The sequence below is a fragment of the Sphaeramia orbicularis genome, chromosome 22, assembly GCF_902148855.1.
Source record: "Sphaeramia orbicularis chromosome 22, fSphaOr1.1, whole genome shotgun sequence".
Taxonomy (NCBI): Eukaryota; Metazoa; Chordata; class Actinopteri; order Kurtiformes; family Apogonidae; genus Sphaeramia; species Sphaeramia orbicularis.
In genome coordinates, this window is record NC_043978.1 from 35,606,883 (window position 1) to 35,634,843 (window position 27,961).

The following is a 27,961-nucleotide window of genomic DNA, read 5'->3' on the forward strand; positions in this document are numbered from 1 at the left end:
TTCTTTATGGAAGCTACTGACCAATAACATTTCCGTATTTACGCTCCCACCCACTGGGGGCGGTGACGAGGCGGAAGTGGACGTAATTGCGCCAAAAGCCAGCAGAGGGCAGCACTATATTTACACACGGCTTAAAAAGAAGCAAAATATCAAAGCAGTGTTTGTATGGGCCAAGTTGACGGTGACCAGACGTTGTTTTGAAGGTATCGTCTCTTCTAGAGAGTGCTAGAATATACTACACTTATATATATATATCTACAGATATTTCCGTCCGATGTATCATGAGGAAACTCAGAGGCAATGGAGTGTAGATTCTGTGTTTTGAACGACACTGAGGACCTCCAGACGTGTGTTTCCAACAGTGCAAACAATCTTCACTTTGAAAGGTTGGTTGATGGCTGATCTGTTAAATAGTGAAACTATAAGCTTATACACGATCTCTTACATGAAGGTTTACTAATCACGCTTCATTTACTATGGCCTTGCTTGTTTTCTTTAACATATATTTGCATATTTAAGCTAGTGCTAAAGTGCCCGTGTCTTATCATTGCTACTTTACTCCATCGATGGCACTGATCGCAGACCTGCTTCACTTTGTTACTCATCAAAACAGTGTGTCAGACTCATTCCCTGTGTGTCCACAGGTCTAAGACTCTGTTTGAGGAAATTCGTGCCTCCATCAACAATAATGACGAGGAGGACCGCTCCTTCTGGAGGCCTGTGCTCCCTTGGGGTGGCGTCTTCACCATAAAGGCAGGACGGAAGGCGATATCATGCACCCCTCTGTACGTCCAAATAAGCCTGAAAAACACCTGCACTATTGATGGCTTCCTCATGATCCTGTATGTGATTCTACGGGACAACCAAGGCTTTCCGAAGGAGCTGGCTGTCTTCCTAGGAAAACAGTTTGTGGAGTATTTCCTCTATCTGATGGACTCCTGTGACTACACCACAGTGAAGATGCTGTGGATCTGGGACAGGATGTCCAAAAGACAGTACCGCTCTGGAATCAACCAGGCAGCACTGGAGATTGACCTGTTTGGCAATGAACATGAGAACTTCACAGAGAACCTGGAGAACCTGATGTCCACCATACAGGAGAGCCTGTGCACCAACTGGAACTGCCCAGCCCGTGTCCAGCAAAGTGTCAAGACCACGATCAACATCAGGTTAGATGGACATGCAGTGTAATACTGTCATGTCACAGCTTTTCCTGTTAAGTTAACTTTAGCCACTAGATTTTAAAACATGCAGCACAGGTTTTAGATTTTTCTTATCTTCTTCAAATATACAATACTCTTATCATCGCCACTGTAAATAGTAATGATAGCTCAGCTTGTGTTTAAGTTTATTTCAAGAAAAGTTTAATTTCCACTGGCGTACTGATATTTTAATGTTTAATTGTGGTAAGATGAATAAGTTGAGTGAGAATCCTTTAATTTTCTATGAAGTGCACCTTTGACCTTTTTTACAAAGTATGTTGTGACATGAGTGTTGTTAGACTATGTGTATAGTTTCAATTTGTTAAAATTTCACTTGAATATTTTTGCCTCCAGTCCTCCTCATGAGCTGCCTCATAGAGACCCCATTCAGTCGGCTGTGGATAAGTTTTTCTGTCCCAAACTTCTACTTTGCACAGAACTTGGGTAAGACATCAGAATCATCAGAATACTTTATTAATCTCAGGAGGAAATTATTGTGTGAATGGAGCAACTGTTACTCATAATAATTGACCCCTGGAATTAATAAAGTATTGTGACATGTAAAATATTCCTTCACTTCTAATCTGGGTCAGAGTGAAATTCACTTTGTTGACCAATTGATGTTTTTTTCACAGATGTGATGGCCTTAGAGAGTTCTCACAGAGGGTTTTCTGCCATGGACCCCCACCCTTTGTCATTCTCAACATGCAGCAGTGGAAGTCAGAGGAGCTGTCGTATGTCCCTTACCACCTGGCTCTCTGCCAGCACAAGTATGGAGGTTTTACTAGGTGTCCCTGACTTGGTGTAAAGTTGCACGCCTTGACCCATTTGTGGTGTGACCCACTATCATAAGCAGTTCCATTCAGGGTCATGACTCCGGGAATGAAGGAGACACTAAAGCTAATATGCACTAGGCCAAAAATTAGGGTAGCGGTTCGGATAGACTGATTATCAGATCCAATATCAAAATTTTTTGCAACTCTTACTCTGAAAAAAAGTTGAATTATACTATAGTATTTATTTGACCCTTAGCTTAAAAATAATGTTACTAAGTTTTGTGCCAGACTCTAAAGTTGATAGCAGTAAATCTTAACTGTAAATGTAGATCAGTTCCAAATATGACATATCTATCTCTATGATAAATAATTCTGAGTTTATAGCCATGATTGCTCAGTTGTGGTTGCTTGTTTTTATTCTGTATGAAATGAAGAGAGTACATTCATGTAGAGTATCTAGTCAAAAAGCACTACACAATAGAAAAGTACAACTACCGACTCTGAAAATATACAAAATTTTTATTAAACGACTGATGTTTGGATAATTTTTTCAGTTTGCACACATTGTTTTGCAGATTTTTTTTTTGCAACTTCCTTTCTTCTCAGAGCAGTCTGACTCACAGGAAGTCATCTGAAAATTGCAGTTAACATTTTCCTCCCTTTCTATCTGTGAGCTACTTTTCTGAAATCCACCATAGTTCATGAAAAAACAGCCATCCAGTCAACAACTCCATGCTGAAAATGACAAGTTATGATGATTTAGATCATTCAGTAATACAGGCCCACTTTTCTGCAGCACGTTCTTTGGTGGTTTAGTCATATTAATGCAAATGCTTGCGGTGCAAAGTCCTGAACAAATCCACCCCAAATGACATGAAACCAAAAAAGATTATAATGATTGATTAACAGAATTATTGACAAACCAAAGAGCTTTTTCTGCCTTACCAGAATTATAAATTATGCACCAGGTCTTTCACCAGTGCTGGTGTGAGACTAGTCTCATCGAAAAAAGACATGGTAAAAGAGTGAAAACTCTTTTTTTTTTTCTTTTTTTTTTTTTTTTTTTCTTTCAGGTATTTACTGGAGGGTGCCACACTCTTCAACAAAGATGAGCATCATTACTCTGCAGTGTTCCAGATAGACGGGTGCTGGATGCACTATGACGGTCTGAGAAGCGACAATCTGATCCTGCTACATAAGCCACCAGAGCTTCTACTGTTGTCCTCCCTGGTCTACATCCGCACCAAATGAATTTTTCCAAAACAAGAGGACACATGGATGAGCAGGAGTCACATTAAGCAGATTCATCCAGTTTTCCAAGATTTTCTTCAGACCCCACAGATGGCATTACATTTCTGTAATCATTTAAACACAGGACATGTTTTTCAGCCATTTCTTCTGCTGTTAGCTCATTATGTGCTAAAGGACATGCCCTTGGATGCTTGGAGAAAACTTACCTGTGCAAAGTGGAATTACTTTTTTGGGGGGTTTTTTGGAGCTTGCTTGGAATCCAAGAATATAATGGACTATAATAGTTCTGAGTTGATATGCAAAAATGACAGTACCAATGAATAATCAGGATATATCCATTATCATACCACAAAAGCAACCATATGGTTTTTAAAATGTCATTGTTGAATGGACCACACTACTGGTGCTAAAAAAAAAATCTTTGTTAATGAGAAGTTTGGAATTGACAGTCCCATTTTCATCAAATGCGCCACTTTACGTCTCTTTCTTAATTCTGATTGTATGCATATCAGCCCTTTCAGAAAAATAAATGGTCCTTTTCATATTTTTACTATGGTTTAATGATGGATAACTGAACAGCAAAGTCGAGGTCCATGACAGCTTGTTTCTAAATGTCAGAAATTGGAAGCATGAATGACCAGATGCTGAAATACAATTATATTAATTGTCGTAGCAGCCAAACGTCTTTTCGGATGCTAATAGCATAAATGTTTTATAATTCCAATATGCTAAGCTTGTCCTATGAACAACACATCAATGCATTAGTTAAGCATGTTATTACTGTCAACAGTATACACTGCAGTCTCCAGCAAGAAGTATGTTTTTAAATTTCATTTAGTTTTGGGCATCAATCACTTAATAGTTTCAAAATAGTGCCTCTGTCAATTAAAGTTTGTCAAAATTAATCCTGCAAGTGAAAAGCCTTTGTCATTTTTAGCTTTTAACTGCTGTTTTTCTATGCAAATGCTGTTTCTAAAATGCAAATACAAATATTTTTTCAGTACACTTGTATTGATTTATTTTGTCGGACTTAATGCATTGCACGGGTATTTATTACAAGAGTCACATACAAGCAGACAGTACCTTTTAAGGCAGGCATTTATTTTAAACTGGGTACAACTGCACCACACAAACTGACTAAAATGTAAAATGTCTTCAATCAAAACATGATCAAATGTGAAAAGCTACTGTTTCTACACCTAAGGTTATCTTGTACTTCCAGTATTAATCCACAGGATATAAAATTCAAGATCATCACCTTACTCCAGACACACGATGGGAAATGTAAAAGAAGCAGAGTGGTAGTTTGGCTAACATTGACATCAGTTTCAAAAGGATTTGCTTTCAGACACAAACATTAAGAGTGGCAGTCCATTCCAGACCTGGTGTTAGTCATCCGTCTGCTCTCTTTGAACAAGCACTTTGGTGAGAGTGGTGGCAAAACATGACATTGGTTAGGCCATAATAATAATGCGAACAAACTCATCCCTTTTGCAGATTCACGTTTGCAGATTTTCATCAGCCTCTCTCCAAAATTCATCAGAGTAGTAGTGAATATACACCTCAGAAAACATGACAGTATACATAACATTGATGCTAAATGAATCATGGCAGCAGCACATAATTACGCCTGCGTGATCTGTGCTGTGGCTATAGTAAAGTGATCAACAAAAATCTATCAACAAATAAACAACAGAATTAGCAATCAAAATCAGACTGGGTAATGTTACAAAACATGAACAATACAAATAAAATAAATACAAAAAAATCAAATCATACAATCCTCACGGAATTACACATTTGCAGAATCTTTCAGTTATACATAAATCATGTAAAGATGTACAGGAACAAGGGGAAGTACTACATATGGTCATGCAAACAACCTGCAACAAGCTAAAGGTCTCAGCAGTGACACACTGACCACTTTTCAAGGCAAATGTTAATCGAGATCTCATCAGTAGCGATGACTTTGGAGAAGAAACTACCTGTGCTGGTGACATTATGTGAAAGAGCACAGGTTCTATTTCTGTGGGGATACAGCTGACCTGTATAGAGGTTATTTGGCCATTAATGAAGCTACGTAAATAAACATATGCCTTGTAAAAATGAACCAGTACACATGACATAAGGTAGAAGGACAAATGCCTGGTAGGATGAGGCAAAGTCAAAGGTCTATTTGATTTCGTTAGACGCCCACATTTTTAGCCGACAGTGTAAATCAACAGACATGCCATGTGTAGATCTGTTACAGCAATATGAGATGCCTTGGCTTTTTAAAGAGACAAAGTTAACACAAAACATTAATCCACACAGGAAAAATAAGTCTTATTGCATTATCTAAATGCCATTAGCCTAAATTAAAAGTTATGTACAAATTACAATACGTATCAAATAGTTTGGTAAGTGCAATGCAGAGCTTGGTTAAAGTTTCCACTTATGTGCAAACATTAGTGGACAGAGCAATTCAGTCTAAACTTGGACATTAACAGTGATTCAACTGGACACACTACACTTAACCGTTCTGAGTCCATTGCCCCCTCTATTGCTGTGCATTGTTGGACCCGTCTGTGGAGTTTGGCCCTAAGGCTGCACAGACACCATCAGCCAGCCTACAGCCAAATGCACTCAGGGAGCTCAGAGTCTGCTCATCTGGTTTCTCTCTCAGGACACAGCACAGGTAACAACGTGGCCTAAGCTGGCTGGCACAGACCTTGGTATTTTAATCACCCAACTCTTCTCAACAGCATGGAAGAATGCAAATAGATGAATGAAAATGTTCTAATTGTGGCACAAAAGGGAACGTTTCTACACTGGGGCTTTAAAAAAAACAAAAGGTTCATGCTTTGGCACTTCACATGAAGCGGTCAACAGATTACCTTAAACCTGAGCTAGCGAAGCAAGACCTTGTCCACATGAGGATCACACATTTGGTGGCGAGTTCATGAATGCAGAGTCAGGTGTCAGACCCAATCATAAGCAGAAAGGTTGTGTTCATGGCCAATAATGCGAGACTGTACTGGCATCACGGACTGAGACACTGACAAAGCATGCTCACATCCTGTAGATGGGATGCCAAAGCACATGGCATCTTTTCAAAAGTGGACAATTCAGACGATTGTCAAAAAAGGAAAAAAACAACAGAGAAAGGCAGACTTTTCAGAATTATGAGGATTTAAGTTGCCACTGCCTAATCAGAGGCTTTGCTATCAGTTGTGTTTCTATTGCACAGTTGGGAGCCATTCAGATTTCATGCATTTTTAAATGCATATACATCAAATCAAAACATCTAATAGAAATGTAGCAGAGGGTGAACAGAGGTTGGCCTGATTGTGAGGCCACACAGACAAACAGCTGAATCCTGAATCCTAAATATAGCACCAGTTGGTATTGTGTACAGACCAAAGGGTGAAAAGAGGGCCAAGGTCGATTTCAACAATTGTGAAGAGTAGCAAGTGCATGACCTGACCTTAGGAAGATGTAACAGAAGAATAATGTGGGAGTTTTTAAACTGGCTCCCAGGATGAAGTTGAGACTAGTGGCAAATGCTCTCTGGAGATTTATCAGGGCTCGTCATTCACCTCAACAGTGACCCATGTAATTAAACTACACATTGAGTCGCATTCATACTAGTGACCCAGTGCAGAAAACATTTACAGGCAATGCACTAGAGGATATATTCATATCTATATATTTCATTTAGACTATTTACAAGAGAGAAAAAAGGCAGCCCTTTTGAGGAAATATAAAGATTCCCACTTTTCTCTTTTTTGTGAAGCACTGATTTTGATGCCAGACTGTGTCACTGAATCTGAGCATCAGTTCTGCACGCAGACACATAACAAAACAAAAACAATCCTATCTGACATGCACATACCCCTCAAGCATACACACGGACATACACGCTACATGGCCAACAACCACATATTCATACAAATACACAAGCAAACTGAAGTGTTTTACAAAACTTGAACAAATGTTCTGGTTGCAGCAGGGGGGGAAGTGTCAAACAGTTAATGGCATGAAGGGGGAAAAAAAAAATGTCTGCTAATATAACAAATTTTAAAACAAAAGTGACAGATTTCTCCAACAATCTTCTGGGAAATGGCTCAGAGTCCTCATTGTGGTCCAGCAGCAGTAGTGTGTTCATCTCCTCGACTGTCTGACTCGACTTCTCTTTTTCCGCTTAAAGTTTGCGGCTTGTCTTCATCTCTACAGCCATATCTGTGGTCAGCTCTGCCAGTCAGGAAGCCTGGCGTATCCGTCTACCCAGTAGGCTCTCTCTCTCCTCAAGCATTCATGTCGGTGTGCAGCGCTCCTCTGCACCTGGAGGATGAATGTGGGGAAGGAGGAGGAGGAGACAACAAAAAAGAAAAGTCTTTGTGTCTAAGTTTCCTTATTGGGTCCTAGCCGGCTGGGCCATGGGTCAAAGGGCAGTCAGACCAAAGTTACACCGGCAATACATCATGCCGCTCGAGTCCAGCCAGCTGTCTGAAATAGGGTCATAGCGCTGGACAGTGTTCAGGTAGGATGACCCAGAGTGACCTCCCACCACGTAGAGGTAGTTGTCCACAATGGCAGAGCCCACACCTGCAAACAACAACATCAGTCATACACAGCCAGTGACACTGCATCATTCATCAATCTTCTATGGGCAGCAATCACAGGCAACCAAGCCTGCACATACATGAGAGATCTACATCCCAGTAAAGCACATGTGCATGGAAATAAAAGTAACACCTGGATCTGAATCAGATCACATTTTTAAAAAATGGACACCTACGTTTTGTACACAACTCCAAACGAGAAGTAGTTGTCGTATGAAAAAAAAAAGCAAATTAAGATATAGTTTGATTTGCATTTCAGTGTAGACGTAATGGAGTTTGCTCCAACATGAGGTAAATATTCCTCCTTCTCTGTCTCTATTCATGAACAAATTAAGACCTATTCTCAGTTTTCTTCACTCCCAGCATGATAAGCTGTTTTCAGAGTAGATGCAAGAACTACATATTGTTTGGGTAGTTATTATTACTTTTTGAGTTTCTTTGTTAATATTCAGACCTATTTTTTGTGCTGAAGTGTACTCAAAAGCTGTTTACATGTACTCCTATCCATTTATTTAAAAAAAGACATTTTTTGAATAACATACATCACCTACATTTCAATCTTCTGTTTTTTTAATTACTGACACCCATTCGTATCTGCTTTTCTCTTGTTGTTTATGCTTGGGTGAGATGCTTTTTTAAAACTCAGTCTGGTTGTGTTTCTATTGCATTGTATTTTGAGCTTTTTTTTTTTTTTGCTTTTCTTTACTGTCCAACCCATCAATAACACAAAGTTGCAACATATTTCTTGTTTTATCATCCGTTTTTTTTAAACTGAAAATTGTATAAATTTTGTTTTAGAATATTCTAACAGCATGCTTTTGTACAGCATTATGAGAGTCTCTGAATTAAAAACTCACCAGTTCGTGGATCATTCATTGGTCTGCAGGCTGTCCACTGGTTCTGATGTGGATCATACCTCTCAATGCTAGACAGATGTGACACTCCATTGTGTCCACCCACCACAAATATAAAGCCGAGCATGACGCCCACTCCAAAGTTGATTCTCTTATCTGCCATGGGGGCTACCATTTCCCAGGCATCCTTGCTGGGGTCATACCGCTCCACGCTGTAAAAAAACAAAACATACATATAATTTTAATAGACTTCAGTTCATTCAGAAGAGAAGCTAAGTTCACACACCCACCCATTCAACTGCAAAATCTGTGAGTATGAGTTTCCAAAATTGGCCTGAATCAAATTAAATCCCTGATGGTGACTAGAACATGGCAAGGTGGATTTGTTTTCCAGAAAGCAATAACAAATAGGCTGTTGGGGAAAGAAAAAAGTCCCCAAAGATTCTCTGTCCAAACACATTCTCTTCAGGGGTTTTGGGAGTCAAGGAAACAAGCAACAGAGACACTGCTCTTTAGAGATCCACAGCAACAACAGAGGTCTAACCATCAGCACACAGGCACTCTGAAAGAAACTTCGGCAACCACTTGTGTTATGACTCCTCTTCACTTATTAACAGACCTCTGGCCATTTTCTCAGCAACACTTGACATCCTTCACCTGATTGCCATTTCTATTTAATCACCAACAAGACCTTGAGAAAGAAAGCCAAGTTAGGAGCTCTAAACAGGGTGGATGCTTTGCACTGCAATCAGAGACAAGTAAAAAGTGTGGTAGAGTGTCTGAACTTGATGTTATTGGTGTCAAATGTAGGATGATGTTAGGAGCCTATTTTGATCGTATGTGTATTATTGTAGACTTCACTTTACAGAGAAAAAAAGAGAGATGAAATTCAGTGCCAGTACCCAATATAGATGAGTAAAATGATGTTGGAGTTTACCCAACCATTACTAAAGACTATTTATTTTTCAATAAACCATTATTATGCAATGATCTTTAACTAAATCACAACAGGTGAACATCAGTCACTACTATCTGTGAATGTCATCTTATTTCTCATTAGGTTATAAACAGTCAAGAAGACCAATATAGCACTGAATCCATAGTAATTACACAACATACCAAAATTAACCTTTATGTAGTATGTAATCATTAAATCTGCTGTGATTTAAACTGCATACAACACAAATTTTCCTCATTTCAAAATCTATACAATCCCATGGGCTACTTGAAAATTGAGGATGTGAATTAATAAAAATTCCACATTGTTAGCTTTAAGTAGCCTTAATAAAAAGTTTCCTAATAAAATGCTACAGGTAAAATACACTACAGATGACACTATGAAAAGATAACAAGTCTTGGTTGTTGTACCTGTTCATATGGGCTGGACCATAGCCTCCAATAGCATACACCATGCCATCCAGTACAGCTGTGGCAAAACAGCTGCGTGACTTTGTCATGGGTGCCACAGGCTGCCACTCCTTCAGCTTCGGTACATATTTCTCCACTGACTGCAGGTAATACTGGCCATCATACCCTCCAAGGGCATACAGCTCTCCAGCCAGGACCACCACCCCAAGGGTGCTGCGGCACTCGGCCATACGTTCCACCGAAGACCAAGTGTTGCTTTCAGGGTCCCAGCTCTCCACTGTACTCTCGTGCCTTCGATAACTAATGCCTTGTCTCATGTGTGTGGCGATGCCTCCCACAACATAAACCTTGTGGTCCAGCACTGCAACACCAAACTCGTATCGAGGTACACTGAGAGGGGCCAGTCCTATCCATGAGTCTGTCTGAGGGAAATACATTTCCATGCTGCAAAAAGAAAGAGGGACATTTTTCAGTGGGTGAAGCAGAACATGGAGTAGACAATACAGCAATTTCAAGAGGTGTCTTTAGAAAGGTTTATAAGCAACTGCATTAGCATTACCTTTCCAATGTGGCAAACAGTCCAGCCTTGCCTCCCACTGCAAGCAGCACCTTTGGGGCACACCTGGGCCGTGCTGACAACACAGTTTGATAGGAGAGCCGGTGCTCAGGCATAAAGTGATATTTGAGGGCCTCATTGAGCAGGTGCTTGCATGCATGGTCATCTCGTATAAGGTGGTTGGCTTCATATAGGCGAGTGAGAAATTTGACGCTGAGGAGTGGAAGGCGCACACAATGCAGCAATTGAGCCAGATGCTGCTGTCTCTCAGTAACATCATATTTGATCCATGATTCCAACGCATAAAATACAGTCTCTTCTGTGACAACCTTAAGGCAGTCGTTGGACACAATTTCATCCAACTCAGCCCTTGTCAGTTCAAAAAACTCCTCTGTCTGACAGACTTCTTCAAAGTTCTCACAGATGAACTTGGTTGCAGCCAGGCACAGATCGTGACAGCCATATGTCTCTGCAAAGCGGGAGATGCCTATACAGTTCCCAGCATCAAGCTGGCTTTCTAAGAAAGAACAACACTCTTTGAGTACAAGTTTGACCTGAAGTAAGTTGGCAGCCGGTAGAAGAGATTCCACTGTTTCCTGGGAGATAAACACTGTGCCAGTGTAGGCATACTCAACGATGGCCTAGAAGAGAAAACAGTAAAGTGTAACATAAACCAAACTTTAGTGCATCACTTAACTATTGCAGTAATCAAGTTTGACAGCTGGTTCCAAGCATACCTGCAAGGCAGTCTCATCAATGCACTGGAACTCCACCTCCGAGGTCTCCTTTTCTGACAGGTTACCTGTGAACATGGCCTTGAAGTAAGGACTGATGCTGGCCAGCACTACTTTATGGGCATGGATCTTGGCATCACCCACACGAAGAACAATATCACAGAGTTCATGATCCTGCCGCAAGAGCTGGAGGCCCTGCAGCAGCTGCTCCGAGTGAGGCCGAGTCAGACTGGCAAACATATAGGACTGGTCCTGCTGGTCCATCTGATAAGAGGAAACCACGTATTAAAAACAGGTTGACATGTTTAAAGACTGTACTTTCGTAATCACCTGATATGCGACAATAATAACAGAAATGTCATAAAACGTCTAAATTTGCCAAATTTGATCTTGCCTTGAGACTCAGCTGAAAAGTCAACAAAACAAAGGCCAATAGAATATCGTGTAAATAAGACGAATACATATGTAGGAAGGAGAATAACTTGTTGATGTTCCGAAGTAATGCAGTCATTATCCTGATCCGTTTTGTCACTAGACAGGAAGGGAAGCTAAGAAATCATGATCTCTTTAATCCAATGCTAACGGCTATAGCACTTAGGTTAACCTTTCTGACAAGAAAGCATAAAATTGCAGGACTGCGACTTCAGCCATGAGCTAAGTGTCTAAATCCTCTTGTGCATAGAGGTATGCTGTATGACATTTAGCTACAATAATGTCAACTGTTTCTGTGCTGACATGAGCCAGTGCGTGATCTCTGAACGCAGGACATGGCCAGATCAAAACTCGCTAGCTATCTCTTAGCTTTGCATCGGCAGATAGCTAAGGCGTTAGCTAACACACTGTAAACTACATCAGCGACTGGACTTTAGCGTAAAAATATTTCCGGAGACCTCCTATTTCCGTTACTATTAGCTTGTGTGGTGCACTGTGTTGTCACATATACCAGATTCCCCTAAACATAGACTGATTATTTTTATGTTTCATGTCACTGCAGTCAGCGCAGGTTAGCTGCTAAAAATAAACACGGTTACTGTGGCTAGCTGCATCATTGATTGATATACAGTAACATGGCTGACAGCTACAAAACGTGACGTTATAGCTAGCTGTCAGATAGCATTTAAACAAAGATATGTGTATGAAGGAAAGAAATCAGACCTGTAACCTAGTGTCCGTCTGTTGTGCCGCTGTAACGTCCGATTTTGCAGTGGCGGAGTTCAGCAGCGACGAGTGGGAACCCCGAGCGGCTATCAGGAAAACAACCTCCTGCCAACCTAGCCTCTAAGCTACAGAGGAGCTCTTATAAGCAGCTAGCGAAAACAGCACACCCACTTCCGCTGTTTTCAAAATACAACCTCAATCACAGCTATTTATGAGAAAAAGGGTCATCCTACAACACTACGATAAAGCACAGGGAGCTTCACCAGTGTAATGAGAGCACAGAAAAACAAACACAGTGATATCAAAAACTGTAGCAGAAATTACATTTCTGGAAGAGCACACAGAACACAAGAAAATTGCAAATAAATAATGTAAGTATACATATATGAATAATATAAAATAATGAGGGTGCTTGTCTTATGAGTTCTGTATTAACTGTGTTTTAATTAAATTATTACAGATTATGTAATAATCAGAAACATGTATTCCCTAGTATAACTGTCACCCTGTTTTAGTATGATAAATAGAAAAAAGGATAAGGGGGAAATAATAACAAAGTGCGTGGTAAACAAATTGGAAGTCAGAAATTCGAAATTATTAAAAAAAAAAATAAAAAAAAAATCATGAGTCAAGAAGTGAAATACAAAAAATAAATTGAAAATGTATTATAAAAGAGACAAAATGGAAGAGTATAAAAGAAAAAATACAGTATATATATTAAATGAGTTTATAAGAAAAGGATTAGACACACTATCCTCTCAAGGAGATTAATTTCACCAATACCTTTCACCAATAAATTAAATTAATTAAATTAAATTATTTGGCAATTAAGTGCTGCATTCACATGTGTTTTATTGTCGCTTTTGTATATGAAACTAATTTTAACTCTTTAATTTGGTAAATTAAACTTTAATATTTCATATTTTAATAAATAAGTTATACAGGTGTCTTTATCTGAAATGTTAATTTATTCATTTTATTTGTAGGTGGTTTTTCCTAACAAATACAGCAGCTATATATTGTGTCCTTGAGTGCATTCATGTGTAGCTAGTAGTTTATTGCAGATGATGTAAATGAAACACGGTAACCATTTTATTGGGTGAGTCTTTAATGCATCATATTTTACTTTTCATCATTTTACTTACTATGACTACATAATATGTAAAATTTATTTCTATGCACATTTCAAGCACACCAGTCACAAAGTGCTTCAAAGTAAAAGAGCAAAAATACACAATAATACACACTATTTTACATGTAAAACATAGAATAAACAGTAATAAAAGTCCATAACTAATTAAGTAGGTGAATACATGATAAAACTGAATACATTCAAACAAAATATGCCATTACTACGATAAAATACAGTACTTAAAATAGTGATTGTAATAAACATTGTAATATCTGTGGTGCATTCAGGTGTAGCTAATTTATTGTAACATGTAAATATATAGGTACTTTCCATCTTATGTACTTCATATATGTTTGACATAGCTGTGTTGTAAATAATAAGACAGTAAGCTGTAAAAAGGAAAGCTTGAATGATGTTTTTCAGTCTTTAGGGCCGTGTTTCGTTGACTTTTCATCACAGTTCGCTGTTCAGCTTTGTGATGATACGGTGCCTGGAGGAGCCTGGAGCTCGCGTCACCATGGAAGCGCTCAGTTTGCGACATGTATTCGCCATTTTGCTGCCTCGGTGTGTATGTGTGTGTGTGTGTGGGATCCTCTCGGTGTGAATACCTCAGTAGCCTTTAAACATTCAACACTCTAGATACCAGTTAAAACAACCCTGGAAAATGCCCGCATGTAAACAACAATAACCACGACGGTACGACATGGAAATTCGGACGACGTAATGTTACATAGTCTCCTCGAGCGTCAACGAAAAGCAGCAGTGGAAATGCGAGGTAATTTTTTTGCTGTTTTTCTAAGTTTGCTAGCATAATCAGCCAGCGCTAACCAAACACAACAGAGGAGCGAGTTAACGCTAGCCTTTAAGTGGCTGTTCAGTTAGATACCTACGGTTCTACTATGTAGCTAGGTTTACTCATTGGGCTGCTTATCGTGTCCTCAAGGAAAGACTGTAAACCCATTGAAGGTATTACTGTTATAACGTGTAACTTGATGGTTGCAGTTGACTACTCTGACAATGCATAGTAAGGCATGTTATATTAGCAGGTAATAAGGCTAATTTATAATGGGAAACGTTATCTCAGCCATAGTGCAGATCCCTGTAGTACCTGGCAGCCACAAGTGGTTGTCTGACCATTATGTCCTAATCTGATGTAGCGTTAGTCATTATGTTGCAATATCTAATGTAGCCTTGGATGCCGTTATATGTTTTTATATCAGTATATAGGGATGTATTTAGACCTTCTCTGTTCTAGCTCATGTTCTGTTTTTGATTCACAGACTGACAAACACAAGAGTGGTTTTCCATCACCAACCACTCAGGATGAAAGCTCAAAGAAAAGAAGAGGAATATTACTGTCCTCCCAGACTTGTGTTTGCTCCTACGCCTTCTCAAATCTGACCACATCCAGAAGATCACCAATAATGATACTTGGATTGATCTCCCAGGAGTTACACGAGCAGCTTCTGGACCACAGGAATTACCAAAACCGGACTAATGGGGTGGAGGAACTCAAACAGATCCTGTCAGATGTGGACATGCAGACAGTCCCATCTGACAGTGTTGAGGAGTTCATCAGTTTTCTCCCCCGCCTTCTGGATGATAGTAATTTTAAAGTATTGTATGGCACCTTGCAAGTTTTAAATTTACTCATTCAGAAGCTAGACACAAACTTAGATAAATACTTTAAACAGATAGTTTTAGTGGCTCTCAAGGCCCTAGGGGACACTCGCACCGTCACCAGGAATGAATATATGAATGTGTTTCGACACCTGATGAAAACTGTTGCACCACAACAAATATTGGATCTTGTTATGGGCAACTTGAAGCACAAAAATTCGAGGATTCGAGAAGACGTCCTTAACATCATCATAGCAGCTATGCTTACTCACCCCAGGAAAGATTTTAACATCCCTAAACTTTGTCTTGAGGTTGCACCTTATTTGGCAGACAGCAAAAGGAAGGTCCGCCATGCTGCCCTTGAGCTGTTTGCTGTCTTTGACTATTGCCTTGACACAGGGAAAAAGCAGCCTCTAATGAAAGCTGTAGACATGGTCGAGCTCAATGAGGATGCTGAGGGTCTTATGGCAGCTGTACAGGCAAGACGAGCAAGACGTGTTCTTCCAAAACTCTCATCAGAAGGGGTTGTGGAATATGCCTTGGTGGTACCCAAACCTGGGCAGAGGTGCTCAATGCAGAGCCCTGGAGCTGATCTGGACTGGGTGATGAACGGAGGGCGGATAAGCAGTGCAAGGAGCAACAGAACTGAACCAGACTGTAACCGACTGTATGGCTATGGCAGCCTTGGATCCCTCACAGATGACCTTCCGCTTCAAAGGAGGATTGTCAGTGCAGGGAAAGGGAAGAACAAACTCCCCTGGGAAATGATGAGCCTCTCATCCACTGAGAATGACCAGCAATGTAACACACCTAATGGAAAGTGCGCTGAACAGGTGAGACTCCTCAGCACTTACAACGCGCCAGATTGATGGATTTGGTCCTGGTTTAGCTGTTACCCCCCCCCCCCCCCCCCCCCATAATATATAATGGACAGTTTTGCAGTGTCTGTTTCCTTTTTAGCTTTATCAGTTCGCAAATGAGCAATAAACCTGAACCTCAGTAGAAATTAGTTTATAAGCAAATCTGCCATTGTGCCATTTTGTACACTGTGTGAACCATATATTCTTTCTGTCTCTTGACCTGCTTTTTGAACAAGCTGCGTCATGCCTAAAGGCACCAATCTGAAGATACGGTAGAAATCTCAGAGGTAGCACTTTTCTGAGAAAGGGAGAAGTCTCACAATGCTCTTTGATGCTGCATCAGAGAGGGGGGCACACATATCTTAGACCTTGTCATTTAAAATAATGATATTTACTTCATTCAGTCATTGTTTTATATGTTTGATGAAAGCATCTTTGCATGAAGATTATTAAGGTCTTTCTATGACTTCGGAATATGAAGGGAATAAACGTATCCACCAATATGGCAGCAATATACTGCAGTGAGACTCAGGTGTAGATAGGATAGGTATGGATAGACCCACAATACTATTCTTGGAATGAAGTATAGCAGGTGACTCATTTTCCTGCACTGTGACACTAGCCGACAGGATGAACATTCACTGTTGTGAGAATTATCCCTTTCACAATAAGGGTGTGAGTTTGTGGGTCTATTCATAGTCTAGATAGTTTGTTGAAGGATGTAATCTATTAATATACTTCCAGTCCATGGATTGTGATGACTTTTTTGGTTCGTGAGCCATTAATTGACCATATTTTGTTGTAAATACTATTAACTAGTTTAGAGTCTACATTTGAAAACCTTTTGTTTACAGCGGTGTGTGTTTCCCAGCAACCCTATTATTACATAGCACGCTTGCTGTATGGGGCGTGAGGCATAATTGGTAATATCACAGGGTTATGTTTGCTAAACACAGCTCATTCGCTGCTCTAGTGTAGATTGCAATCAAATCAAGTGCTCTTCAGGGATCGTCATCATCAGATTGCAGTGACTGAGGTTGACCTCAGCCTGAGATTGTCTCAAAGGCAGAGACAGAAGCAGTGGTGGAAAAAAGTAGTCATTATTTTCATTAAATTTAAATGAGGACCATAAACACAGTGTACATTAAGTAATGTCACTTTACAAAAGTAGAAGTTCCACCCAAAGACCAGTGTCTTCTGTCTGAGTTTGCCAAACGTCTACTACATCCTTTTGTTCAGGCCAGGGGATGGAATTACACTGTGGCTCCTGTCCTGTTCAAGGATTGCTTTACATTAGTTATTTGAACTTCATCCTTTATCTTTGCTATAAAAGGAATAATTTTCTGCTTTCTCTTAGGTTACCAGTGAGGATTTCCTTCCCCTGTCCAGGAAGCTGAGCCCAGAGACCTACATACCCAGTTTTAGTAAGTGCCCATACTGCCTCCACTTTCACAGTCACATTTACTCCACGTGTAACAGCGAATGATTGTCATGGTTAACTTCAGCTGGATGCAAATTAGAGCAGCTTTAAACTGGATTAACATGCTGAGGCACGGTAGTTGTGCCACATGTCATCAAAAGCTCTGAGAGGAGCATGATTGCAAGACTGCTTGGCATACCACTCACAAAACATGCCAGAGGAGAAAGTGACCATACCACTTACCAACTGTTAAGTAATCTAACCTCTACCCTGCTTGGGATAAACCTTCCAAAAATGTGTCTGTAATCTCCTAAAATGTTACCTTGCGTTTTTGTGTCTCTTTGCTGAGATGAGGGCAGTGTCTTCATCGCTGTTCTTTTGTTTGACATCCTAAATGAATGTGATTTAAGACCAAAAATGTTGGTAAAATTGTCAGCTGAGTTTTCATTGTCTATCCTAGAAGGTGGTATACTTTTAGTGATGTACCTTTTACTCTGTTTTGAGATGAGAGATATGTAGGTGGGCTATTTCTTAAACAATTATTAAGCCCTTCATCTTTTAAAATGAAGTGACCAAAAAAAAAGTGACTTGGAGTTCATTTCACCAGCTTCAGTACAAGTATATGGCAAGATTTTGACTGCTTTTGCTATTTCTCTCTGAAGATATTTTTCTGTAATTTTATGTGCTAGAGTTGAATATTGATTTTAACTACTCGTGTAAAGATCAGACTCACTTTTTGCCTCTTCTACATCTTATGTAATCTACTCAGTCCTGCACCTTCTACAAGTGTCATAGATGTTCTTAGAGTTCAGTCAACTTTCCATAACCTCTGAAAAATCAGTCATGTACCTTTGTATTTATTGCATTACTATGTAATTATGTGGTGTTTATGGGTGAAACTGTATCCAGACTATTTACAGACTCTGTGTATGCAAGTGTAGTCTGCATTTTGTCGGCCATACTGGACTTGCAACTTTTTTCCAGCTGTAATGTTCATCAGTAGTATTTCTTACCCAAGTAAAACAAATTTTAGTCTAATCTTTTTTATGCCATCATTTTTATGAGATCTGATTTTATTAGGTCCAGTAGATCTAATAAAATGTCTGAGGCAAAATTCCAGCACCAATTATGAACTTTTTGGATGTGTACTATATGTATACTATATAACCCTTTTTTTATTATGGCTAACTACCTGGGGTGATTAGGTATGTACAACTCTGTAAGGTTAAAATGAGCATTTAATGAAAATAACGAAATGTATGTTCCATCTAGGTTCTGCAGAGCCTCAGAGGCCCCAGTCCTCCAGAAGGAAGGACTCCCCTGCACGCCTTAGAAGGAGTGGAAGCCTTAACTTAGACCAAGACATCTTTAAGACCACCAACTTCTCTGAACCAGATGTTGGTAAGGTGTCAGATCCTTAAAATGACATGCTATTGTCTTTTTTTCCATCCTTACTGTGTACAGTACACCTTTCCCATCTCCAGCTTTGCACTTTTTAACTCATGGATTCTGACATGTGACTTCCCTGTCTCACAGCTGCACCTAAGGCACGCCTTTTGTCAAGGAATCCCAGTGTTGAACGCACCTTTTCCCTTCCCGCAAACCCCACTTCACCTGGCTCATTTTTACTGCCATCTTATCCACTGGCCACACTCCCAGGTGGCATGCTCACACCAACACTGTCACGTCGCCATGTCGACTCCTCTCTCTCTATGTCCAACACTTGGCCCAACAAAAGGGACAGCAGTCCCCACCAGCGAGACACTAGCCCTTGGCGAGATACAGCAAGCACCACAAAGGGTAAATGACCAAATAGATATTACATACGACTAAATTCTCATCTAATCTTCTGGTCTGACTGTTTGTTATTCTGTCCCTCACCATCCAGAAGATATCTCTAGCAGGTGTTCTCCCCGGCCTATTCGTGCCTCTCTTGTGAGCTCCTCTTCCACTTCGTCATTTCGCCGAGCTCTGAGTAGCACGAGGACAAGCCTCTCTGTCTCGCCAGTTGTACCTCCAGCAGAACAGAACCAGTCGCTTGATGGCCACAAGTCCACTGTACCAGGCAGTCCTCCAAACCAGCAGATAGAAAGTGATCTTCATCTGGATCCTGTTAACAATAATACACTTCAAAATCCTCCAGATGATGATCTGGACATGCAAGAGGTTAGCAAAGCTGTCTGTTTTAAATTAGTATTTTGCTATAAAATGCACTACCCTAAAAATGCATAATTAAACATCACAATATGAGAGTTCATAAGAGAAACACACCATGTTGGCGTACAGTGTGACCAAAGATTTGCATGTCATTTGTAGTAATCTAGGATGCTGACATATGGATCCATCAGTGACTTTACTTTACATCCTCGTACTGTTGGTTGCTCATTCTTGCGCTGCTTACAGATGCTGAACTCACTGCGCTCATTGCGCAACAGTGCTGCAAAGAAGAGGGCCAAAGCGAACCTTAGCAGTTCAGACCCAGATAGCCCAGACTCAGCTGTGAGGTTAGACCTGGCTCTAGATTCACCATCACACACTCCTCCGATGCTTACAAGTTCAGCAAGTGAGAGTGGGCTCTCCAGCTTAAGTTCAGCTGCAAACTACAACTTCAATGGCATCAAAACCAGGTAAAGGATCCACATTTAATGGTTGCAGCTCAGGGAATATTTATAAAGAAACATGTCCTGGTTATTATAATATTACTATAAATGTAGCAGAATCCATGTGTTGGTATAAAGGACCACATTAAACTGTAATTTGTCATTCATCGCATCTGTGAACAGTCCCAGAAATACTGCCTCTGTGGGAATGAAACCTCGCATTGCAAGAGTGCCTTCTGCAAGAATGAGATCTTCTGTGTCCATGGACTTCAGCAGCCTTCAAGGTATAAAAGGGATTAAATGTTTTTGGCCCCTGAATTACAAGGCTTTGCATTTTATTCACTTAAATAATTTTTGTCTTTTTAAAGGATTGTCTCAGAGAAATGAGCTGGTGTCTGATGTAGGTGTTGTGGGGCATTCATTTACATACTCAAATGGAACAATGAGAACAGAAGAAGAGAACTATACAAGAGGTCCCTCCCCTCCATTGATAAAACCAGTCAGAGGTCTAAAACCTGCCAAAGGTACAGTCAAAATATTAAAGAGACCACCTTTTTCCTGGATTGGCCTGGTGTGTTAAAATAATTATACCAGTGATTCTCTTCTCTCATTCTTAGGATCTCAGAGCCACAGTAGCAGAAACTCACCAGCTATAGACATGCCTGAAGGAGTCATTGGACGAGGTTAGTTTGATGCCCGTTAGACAGTTTCAGTTAATATTACCCGTGGTGCTTTGGGTAACAAATTGGAAGCCAAAACTACTGTAATGGTTTCTGAAGCTCTGTCTTGTGTAGAAGAGTGTTGCCGTGCTTCTCCAGTGATGCTGATAAAACATCTGTCAACTTCTCCCTGGCATTCTGTAGGTATGTTTGGGACTGCAGTGTCCTCCAGCCGTCCAGGAGTTTCATTGTCACTTGAGCAGGGTGATTTGATGGCTAACTCTCCCAGCGATCCCTCTGCAGGCATCTACAGCAATACTTTCTCTGGTCCTTACCTAGACAGTGATGACAGCCCGCGTCCTGATGGGGTAAAGGTTAGTCACCCTCATCCAGTAGCAAATTGGAGAATGTCACACAAAATAATAATAAAATCATACAATCTTTACTAAATTACCACCTGCCATGTTTATTTACCAATACCTTTCTAGAGGAATACAAGGTTTAGCAGGGACAAGATGAGGCTGCATCATTTGGATCAGCCAGAGGGCCACAGTCAAGTAGACCAAACACGAGAGAAAATACGCCACCGGGTCCAACAGATGCTGTCGGATTCATCCACAGAGGATAACAGACTATTAATCATTAAAGGCAAGTGAGATCCTCTGAAGTCTAAACCAATGTTTACTTTGCTCAAATGTATGTTTTTTCATAGTTTTGCTTTTCTGAGGCTTTTGGAAGGGCTATCTTATCTTTATCCTTATTACTATGTTTAGGACAGTAATAAAACACTGGTTTTATTTCTTTTTGTTGTCCGAACGTAGTATAAAGTCTATATGCACAACACTCACATTTTGTTCCAGATTTTATGTTGCTTTGTACTCTTTAAAAACATAGGTGAGAGTGCACCCACAGAGTTGTTGAAACGTTTCATCAGTTTATTAGGTGACATTTAACATTTAACAGAGTTGTAACCTTCTGAGCATAGAGGTTTTGCTTCATCTGAGAATTATCACAATGCTCTTTAGATAATAGCTTGAATATCATTTGCATTTTCACCCTTTCATGCATGAATTATGAGGAAAAACTGTCTTTTTTTTTTAGCTATTCACAGTTGTGCTAGAATTGGAATCCATTTTCACAAATTGAAATTCAATTGCATGATACATATTTAAAGGGGTCATATTTTGCTAAACCCACTTTTATTAGTGTTTGGTACATTTATTTGTGTTTTTCGACCCTAATACTTCAAAAAGTCTGAATTTGAACCCTCCAGGTGCTGCAAAGCTATCTTTATATTCATTTTGGAAAAAATCGAGTGGAAATCTACAACCCGTTTTAATTCCTACTTAATTTGTTACGTCTATAACCAGTTACGTCACGACATTTGTACATATAAGGTCAAGACATCTGATGAACATTTCTCCGAGTACACCATAATCGTTATAGCAACAGTTGTAGTCCATGCTGAAAACATGTCCAAACTTTGACCTGATTTCCTAAAATGTTCAGTTGTTGGTTGTATTAACAAACACAAGTGGCTGAACAGGACAGAGCAGCACAGCCAAAAACCTGGGGGGGGGCTGAAGTGGCTCATGTGCATTTAAAGCACCAGCGCTCAAAACGAGGTTTCTGGTGTCATTACTCAGAAATAGGGTTGAAGATGGACCTGTGGAGTATAATTAATGAAGAATTCAGACCCAAGCATAGCATTTACAGTTTGTGTAGACCACAGGGAAATGCTTTAAAATGCATAATTCCATTTAAAAAAAGCAAAATATCACTCCTTTAATGTAAGCTGTTAAAATGTTCATAGTTGATGGACTGTCAAGAATAAAGTGCTACCAAGAAATGAATTCATATGTGCAGCTCATTTTTTTTGCAGCCAGAGTTCTATAGCTGATTTTGTATGTTTCAGATCTGCATTTGAATGGCAGCACATTGACTTCCACCAAAGCAGACCTGCTCTCTGATGAATCCCACATCAGCTCCACCAGTCCTGTCAGCCCACCAGGACTCCAAAGCCCCATCAAGTGCTTCACTCCACCCCACCAGCCAAGCCCACCCACAGTACCCCCAAACCCCAAAAACACTTCTCGTCTTAGGAGGGCACCTAGCCTCAGCAGGACCCGACCTTCTCTATCCCACAGCTCAGGTCAGTGCTCTACAAACAATGACTTTCATTGACACACTTCACTAATGTTCAAAGTATGTCATTGTATGTCACTGTACAGCTCTATTACCAGTATGCTGATCCTTGTCATCCCTCTGCTGGTCTTACAGCAGCCTTACAATTTAGCACTGTTTCCATCACATTATAAATAGATGAGCCACTGCTTTAACAGGTCTTCGTTTATAGAAAATGTTGGAACATTAATTAGATTCTCAAAGCCACCGGAGCATGGATCGATACCATGTTTGCTTTTGATTATGTGACACAATGCTTTGTTTTGACAACCTGCTGTTAGTGCACCGCCGCCCACACACACAGCGTGTTTTGAGACTAATGGAGACGTAACATGAGACTGAATCTGTGTGTCTTTGTGTCGATGTCAATTTAGATGAGCTGTCTCCTGGTTCTGTGGGCCACAAGAAAAATCTCTCCGAGCCTCCTGAACTGTGTCCATTTTCCAAACCTGACCTGGCACTGACACAGAGCTTTAAACTTCTGAGCTCAGAGGACTGGTGGGGAACACACAATGCTTGAAACACTTAAAATGTCTCCACTTATCTTAATTCATATTTAGCTCTTTGGAAGCAAACAGTGAGAGCTGTGTGTCATCTCTTTTAATCCAGGGAGAAAAAGATAGAAGGTTTGACGTTCCTGCGCAGTCTGGCCCACTTCCACTCAGACACACTCCAGGGTAGAGTTCATGATGTCTGCCTGTCTCTCATTCAAGAGGTAACACATTTTTCATGTAACACTCTCATATTATTATTTAGCCCATGTATACACTACTGATTTCCCTCCTAATCTGACATCGTATGTGGCAATGTCTTAGATGTTTACAACCATAAATGTCTGGTGAGTGTTAAGTTAAACTCATGTAACAGTTATGTTAACACAGTGAAACTGTATTCAGAAATAAAAATGAGTAAAAATCAACTTCAGTGCAGGTAAAAATAACTTATCTAAATGTATTTTCAGTAAAAGTCAATTTTTTTTGTATTTGTCAGTTATATTAAAATGTTGATTCCATCATTTGTACATTAGTTCTACATAGCACAAACTATTTTCAGGTCTAAAATCAAATAACCATAACATTAACTCATGTCATGCTAGCAAACTGTTGGTCACCAGCAAAAATATTGCTGCTTTTCTACAAATACCCTATGAGCAAACATCAGCAAATCTATTGGAGATTACCACAGAAAAAATTTGATTTGCTCATGCAGGTAAGTATTTGGGAGCAACTATCAGCACATTTTTGAGCAAATGAAGCTTGTACTGAAAGTGTTAAATCTGACCCACGGATTTTCTTGATGTTTAAATTAAGCCTTAACAGGACATGTTTTGATGTATGTTTTGAGGTCTGTTTTTGTGGTATTCATTCTCACATGAGCATGAATGAGCAACCTGCTCACTGTCTTGATGGAAAAGATCAAATAATTTCTCTGTGCATAATCCATAATTCAAATTCATCTTTTTTGACTCTGTAGGTGCTCTTTATATTGTACAGAGGTAAAATATGTGAAGTTCTTGAGAAATGTGGTACACAAAAAACCAATAACTACTTTATTACAGTAAAAAAAAGCAATTAGAATTAGTTTCTTAAATTTCAGTTTAGTATTTATATACATCACCATTTATGATATTCTTAGGCTGATGTTAATATTTTTAATGCTTTTGTTGCTTTCATTGTTCTGTATTGGTTGTTTTATTGCTATATTTTTATGATTTTAATAGATTTGAGCAGAGTTCAGAATTTGCTAATGTGACAACTTGTTTCCTTATAATCACCTTCTCGTTCAGGTGAAGAACCTGAGGTCAGGTGTGTCCAGAGTTGCAGTGTGCACGTTGGGGGATCTTTACAGCCACCTGCAGAGGGGTATGGACCAGGAGCTGGAGGGGACAGTGAAAGCCTTACTGCATAAGGCCGGGGAGAGTAATGCCTTCATCAGGCAAGATGTGGATGCAGCACTGGACTGTATGGTGCAGCACTGCACCCCGTCTCGTAGCATCAGTGCTTTACTCACTGGAGGACTCAGGTTAGCGTCATCAAGTTTCAGTTTCATTTCATGTGAATATTTGTAATAATTATTTCTGAACTGAATTGTCTTGCTGTCATTAGTCATCTCAATGCAGTGGTGAGGAAGTGCACTGCCCAGCATCTGTCGAATCTGGTAGAGAAGGTCGGCGCTGCCCGTCTCCTGTCCGGAGGTAAAGATCTCACAGACAGGATCTTGCCTGCCGTCACTAAGCTTGCACAAGATTCTTCACAGGAAGCCAGGTGTGTGACTTCAACACAATTAACTCAGTACATTTCAACCAAAATTTACGCACGATAAAGAGAAAAAAGTGTGTTTTTGGGTGTCTGAATGCTAATGATTGCATTGCATTGTATTCATGATTGCATCCACAGGTACTTTGGTCGTCGGATGCTGCTGTCCCTGTCCTGCCACCCTGACTTTGACAAAATCCTTGAGAAGTATATTCCAACCAAAGACCTGCCAACTGTCAGAGACACTGTCCTCACTCTTAAGACTAAGGTACAGTGGCTGTACATCTAGGTTAATAGTGTTTTATGAGACACTGTGTGGCTTTACCTGGGAAATCTGTTTTTTTAGGGTCTTGGTGAAATGCCACAAGACAACCAGTCAGCCAGGGGTAGACGTTCCCTCCCAGGCAGTGGTACAGTCAGAGCTTCATCTCTCACCAGAGAGCCTTTGAATCAGACCAATAGGTGGGTGTGAATATCAACTACAACAGCAGAGATATCTTTAAAGGCCCGCTGAAGCAGACAACTGGCATCACAAACTGCATAATACATTTTTTAGCCTTGACTCAGAGGTCATTGAAGGTAGAGTTAACATGTCATGTCTCATCTACAGGGAATCCAATAGCCATTACAGCTGTAGATCTCAGCCACAGAGTATCGCTGACAAGACTGAATACATCAAGCAGATCTCAGGTCTGCTGGGTTCAAAAGACTTTCGCGAGAGGATCAAGGGAATCGACCAGCTAGTATCAGACTGCCAGCACAATCCTAACATGGTTATTAATAGCATGTTTCCAGTAAGTAATTACTAGTATTTTTTTTTTTTTTTACCATGTCTGCATTGCTTTGTCAACCATCTCTACAGTGTTTAATGACCATCACACAAGTCTGTTTCATTAGGGACTAGTTTCTCTCTCTCACCTGGGCTATGTGTTCTTGTTCTGATTCTCCGTCTTTCAGGTGTTTGATGCCTTCAAATTAAGGTTGCAGGAATCAAACAGCAAGGTCAACCTGTATGCGCTCGAGTCACTCCAGAAAATCACCCACTTGTTGAAGGATAACTTATCCCAGGTGGTAAATATCCTGGTCCCAGCGATTGTGGACAATCACCTCAACTCTAAGAACAACGCCATCTACTCTGCTGCTATTGGAGCTATCAATGCACTTACCTTAAATCTCGGTACATTTTTAGAGGTTACATTTGACATTAAGACTAAGAGAGAATTCTCTGTGTTTGACAGTTCAACGTTTTAATACTTGTATTTTCTGTTTCTTTGAAGATAACGTACTCCTCCTTCAGCCATTTTGCACCAAGGCTCAGTTTTTAAGCGGCAAAGCAAAGGTGGATCTTATTGAAAAGGTTGCAGGTATGTTTGATGTAACATTAAAACCAACAACTTCAAACTTTGCTGAATCATTTTGTACATTGGCCTGCTTGCTGATTTCTCTTTTTGTATAACTAGATCTTGTGACAGAGCTCTACCCTCGCAAGCCCCAAATGGTGGAGCAGAAAGTCCTGCCCTTGCTGTGGCACCTCCTGGGCACCTCTACCCACAGTGGCACAATTCATGGTCGGGGCGGCAGCGTGCGGGGGGCTACCGTCAACCTGTGCCAAGCTCTTTATGCCCAGATGGGACCCAGCCTGACAGAGAGTGCTGCCTCCCAGCCTGCCAATGTCCACAAAAGTTTCAACGAGGTCCTGAGGACCTTGTCCTAATGGTAAAATAAATCCAAACTAAATGTTGGAAGAACATTAACACTGACCTTACTTGAAGACAGAGATGTTCTACATTTCTTACAGTGCCTGCACTTTTATATCAATAAAGAGCAAGTCCTTAAAAATTAGGAGCTCTTATTCTTATCTCAGTGAGATTTCCTCTGGTACAGAAGCATGGACATTTATATCATACTGACATCAGGTCTTACACACACTCAGCCTGCTCTCTTTGCACTTTGAAATGCTAACTCATTATCATGATAAAATATATGAGTTTTACATTTTACCATCCCATGATTGTCATTGCTTTATCCAGGATCTGAACATGTACTGTAGACAAATCAGAGACATTATAGCAGAATGTAAAATTGAAATGCACAAAAAGAACAAGAGGAAGACAGGGACCTGAAGAGTGTATATTTTTGCTGTTTCATCAAATGTGATGTAATATTTTTAAAATGTCTGATGTAGATGTTTTGTGAATTGAGATTAACAAGAATAATACAGAATACTTTTGTACAGCTCAAATGTGTATTTGCACAGTATTAGCTTAATATGTAATCGTATGCTGTATAATGGTACAGTGTATAATTTATCTATTGTGTATTGGTTTTAATCCTGTTAATGATTTACTGAATTGGTACCATCTGATTGTTTTTTTCCACTTGTAGTTGTTTTTTTTTTGTTTGTTTGTTTTTTGCATGACCAAAATTTACTGGTGGAATCAAAACTGACTATTTTTGTTAAAGACACATATATGTACGCTAATGCCTAGATCAAGGCTGGATATGAACTTGTTCTCCCTGATGAGGATCATGTGAATAGAGGAGGTGAGTTTTGCTCCTGTTGCCTGAGAAACAGTGAAGGCCCAGGTCTGATTCTGTCTCAGTATGTAGTGCCAGTCTTCAAGTAGCCTTTTAACTCATCTATGGTTAAATTATACTGAACCTGTTTGTGAACAAGCGCAAAACAACAGATTGATATATAAATAAAGTGTTTTATTTCTATAATCAT

General features: G+C 40.0%; 3 protein-coding genes across 5 annotated transcripts; 2 read left to right on the forward strand and 1 right to left on the reverse strand.

Annotated features, from left to right (window-relative positions):
- The first annotated feature begins 133 nt into the window (after nucleotides 1–133).
- On the forward strand, nucleotides 134–4,232 carry dorip1 (dopamine receptor interacting protein 1). Its single transcript, XM_030126250.1, has 5 exons — nucleotides 134–386; nucleotides 645–1,169; nucleotides 1,557–1,646; nucleotides 1,838–1,972; nucleotides 3,052–4,232. Exons 1-5 carry the CDS (start codon nucleotides 301–303, stop codon nucleotides 3,227–3,229), a joined length of 1,014 nt encoding a protein of 337 aa, XP_029982110.1. The 5' UTR covers nucleotides 134–300; the 3' UTR covers nucleotides 3,230–4,232.
- Nucleotides 4,233–4,263: 31 nt separating this feature from the next.
- Nucleotides 4,264–12,646, reverse strand: klhl28 (kelch like family member 28). Its single transcript, XM_030126248.1, has 6 exons — nucleotides 12,501–12,646; nucleotides 11,349–11,609; nucleotides 10,615–11,252; nucleotides 10,056–10,499; nucleotides 8,691–8,899; nucleotides 4,264–7,816 (listed from the first exon to the last, which is right to left on the reverse strand). The coding sequence occupies exons 2-6, from the start codon at nucleotides 11,607–11,609 to the stop codon at nucleotides 7,653–7,655; spliced, it is 1,716 nt and encodes a 571-aa protein (XP_029982108.1). The 5' UTR covers nucleotides 12,501–12,646; the 3' UTR covers nucleotides 4,264–7,652.
- A 1,473-nt stretch (nucleotides 12,647–14,119) lies between these two features.
- togaram1 (TOG array regulator of axonemal microtubules 1) lies at nucleotides 14,120–27,940 on the forward strand. Of its 3 annotated transcripts, none has more exons than XM_030126341.1 (23): nucleotides 14,120–14,410; nucleotides 14,916–16,088; nucleotides 17,473–17,539; nucleotides 18,808–18,936; nucleotides 19,072–19,335; nucleotides 19,427–19,701; nucleotides 19,939–20,162; nucleotides 20,319–20,419; nucleotides 20,504–20,659; nucleotides 20,753–20,818; nucleotides 20,999–21,168; nucleotides 21,283–21,442; nucleotides 22,710–22,946; nucleotides 23,353–23,476; nucleotides 23,588–23,693; nucleotides 24,765–25,000; nucleotides 25,084–25,242; nucleotides 25,375–25,501; nucleotides 25,580–25,695; nucleotides 25,844–26,027; nucleotides 26,191–26,410; nucleotides 26,511–26,597; nucleotides 26,694–26,947. In XM_030126341.1, the coding sequence occupies exons 2-23, from the start codon at nucleotides 15,060–15,062 to the stop codon at nucleotides 26,945–26,947; spliced, it is 4,491 nt and encodes a 1,496-aa protein (XP_029982201.1). In that variant the 5' UTR covers nucleotides 14,120–14,410; nucleotides 14,916–15,059. The 3 variants fall into 3 exon arrangements, with proteins under 3 accessions (XP_029982201.1, XP_029982202.1, XP_029982200.1); XM_030126340.1 differs by having other exon boundaries at nucleotides 14,122–14,410; nucleotides 19,424–19,701; nucleotides 26,694–27,940; XM_030126342.1 differs by lacking the exon at nucleotides 21,283–21,442 and having other exon boundaries at nucleotides 19,424–19,701; nucleotides 20,999–21,169; nucleotides 22,752–22,946; nucleotides 26,694–27,940.
- The last annotated feature ends 21 nt before the right edge of the window (nucleotides 27,941–27,961 follow it).

Bases quoted from the DNA above. Each gene is read 5' to 3' on its own strand.
- dorip1 (XM_030126250.1), top strand. From the start codon at position 301: ATGGAGTGTAGATTCTGTGTTTTGAACGACACTGAGGACCTCCAGACG. The intron at 1,170-1,556 runs GTTAGATGGACA...TTTTGCCTCCAG, and splicing joins AAGACCACGATCAACATCAG to TCCTCCTCATGAGCTGCCTC. The intron at 1,647-1,837 runs GTAAGACATCAG...TTTTTTTCACAG, and splicing joins CTACTTTGCACAGAACTTGG to ATGTGATGGCCTTAGAGAGT.
- klhl28 (XM_030126248.1), bottom strand. From the start codon at position 11,609: ATGGACCAGCAGGACCAGTCCTATATGTTTGCCAGTCTGACTCGGCCT. The intron at 11,253-11,348 runs GTATGCTTGGAA...TTTCTCTTCTAG, and splicing joins TTGATGAGACTGCCTTGCAG to GCCATCGTTGAGTATGCCTA. The intron at 8,900-10,055 runs GTACAACAACCA...GTTTTTTTACAG, and splicing joins GGTCCAGCCCATATGAACAG to CGTGGAGCGGTATGACCCCA.
- togaram1 (XM_030126340.1), top strand. From the start codon at position 15,060: ATGATACTTGGATTGATCTCCCAGGAGTTACACGAGCAGCTTCTGGAC. The intron at 21,443-22,709 runs GCAAGTGAGATC...TGTATGTTTCAG, and splicing joins CAGACTATTAATCATTAAAG to ATCTGCATTTGAATGGCAGC. The intron at 25,243-25,374 runs GTGTGTGACTTC...TTGCATCCACAG, and splicing joins GATTCTTCACAGGAAGCCAG to GTACTTTGGTCGTCGGATGC.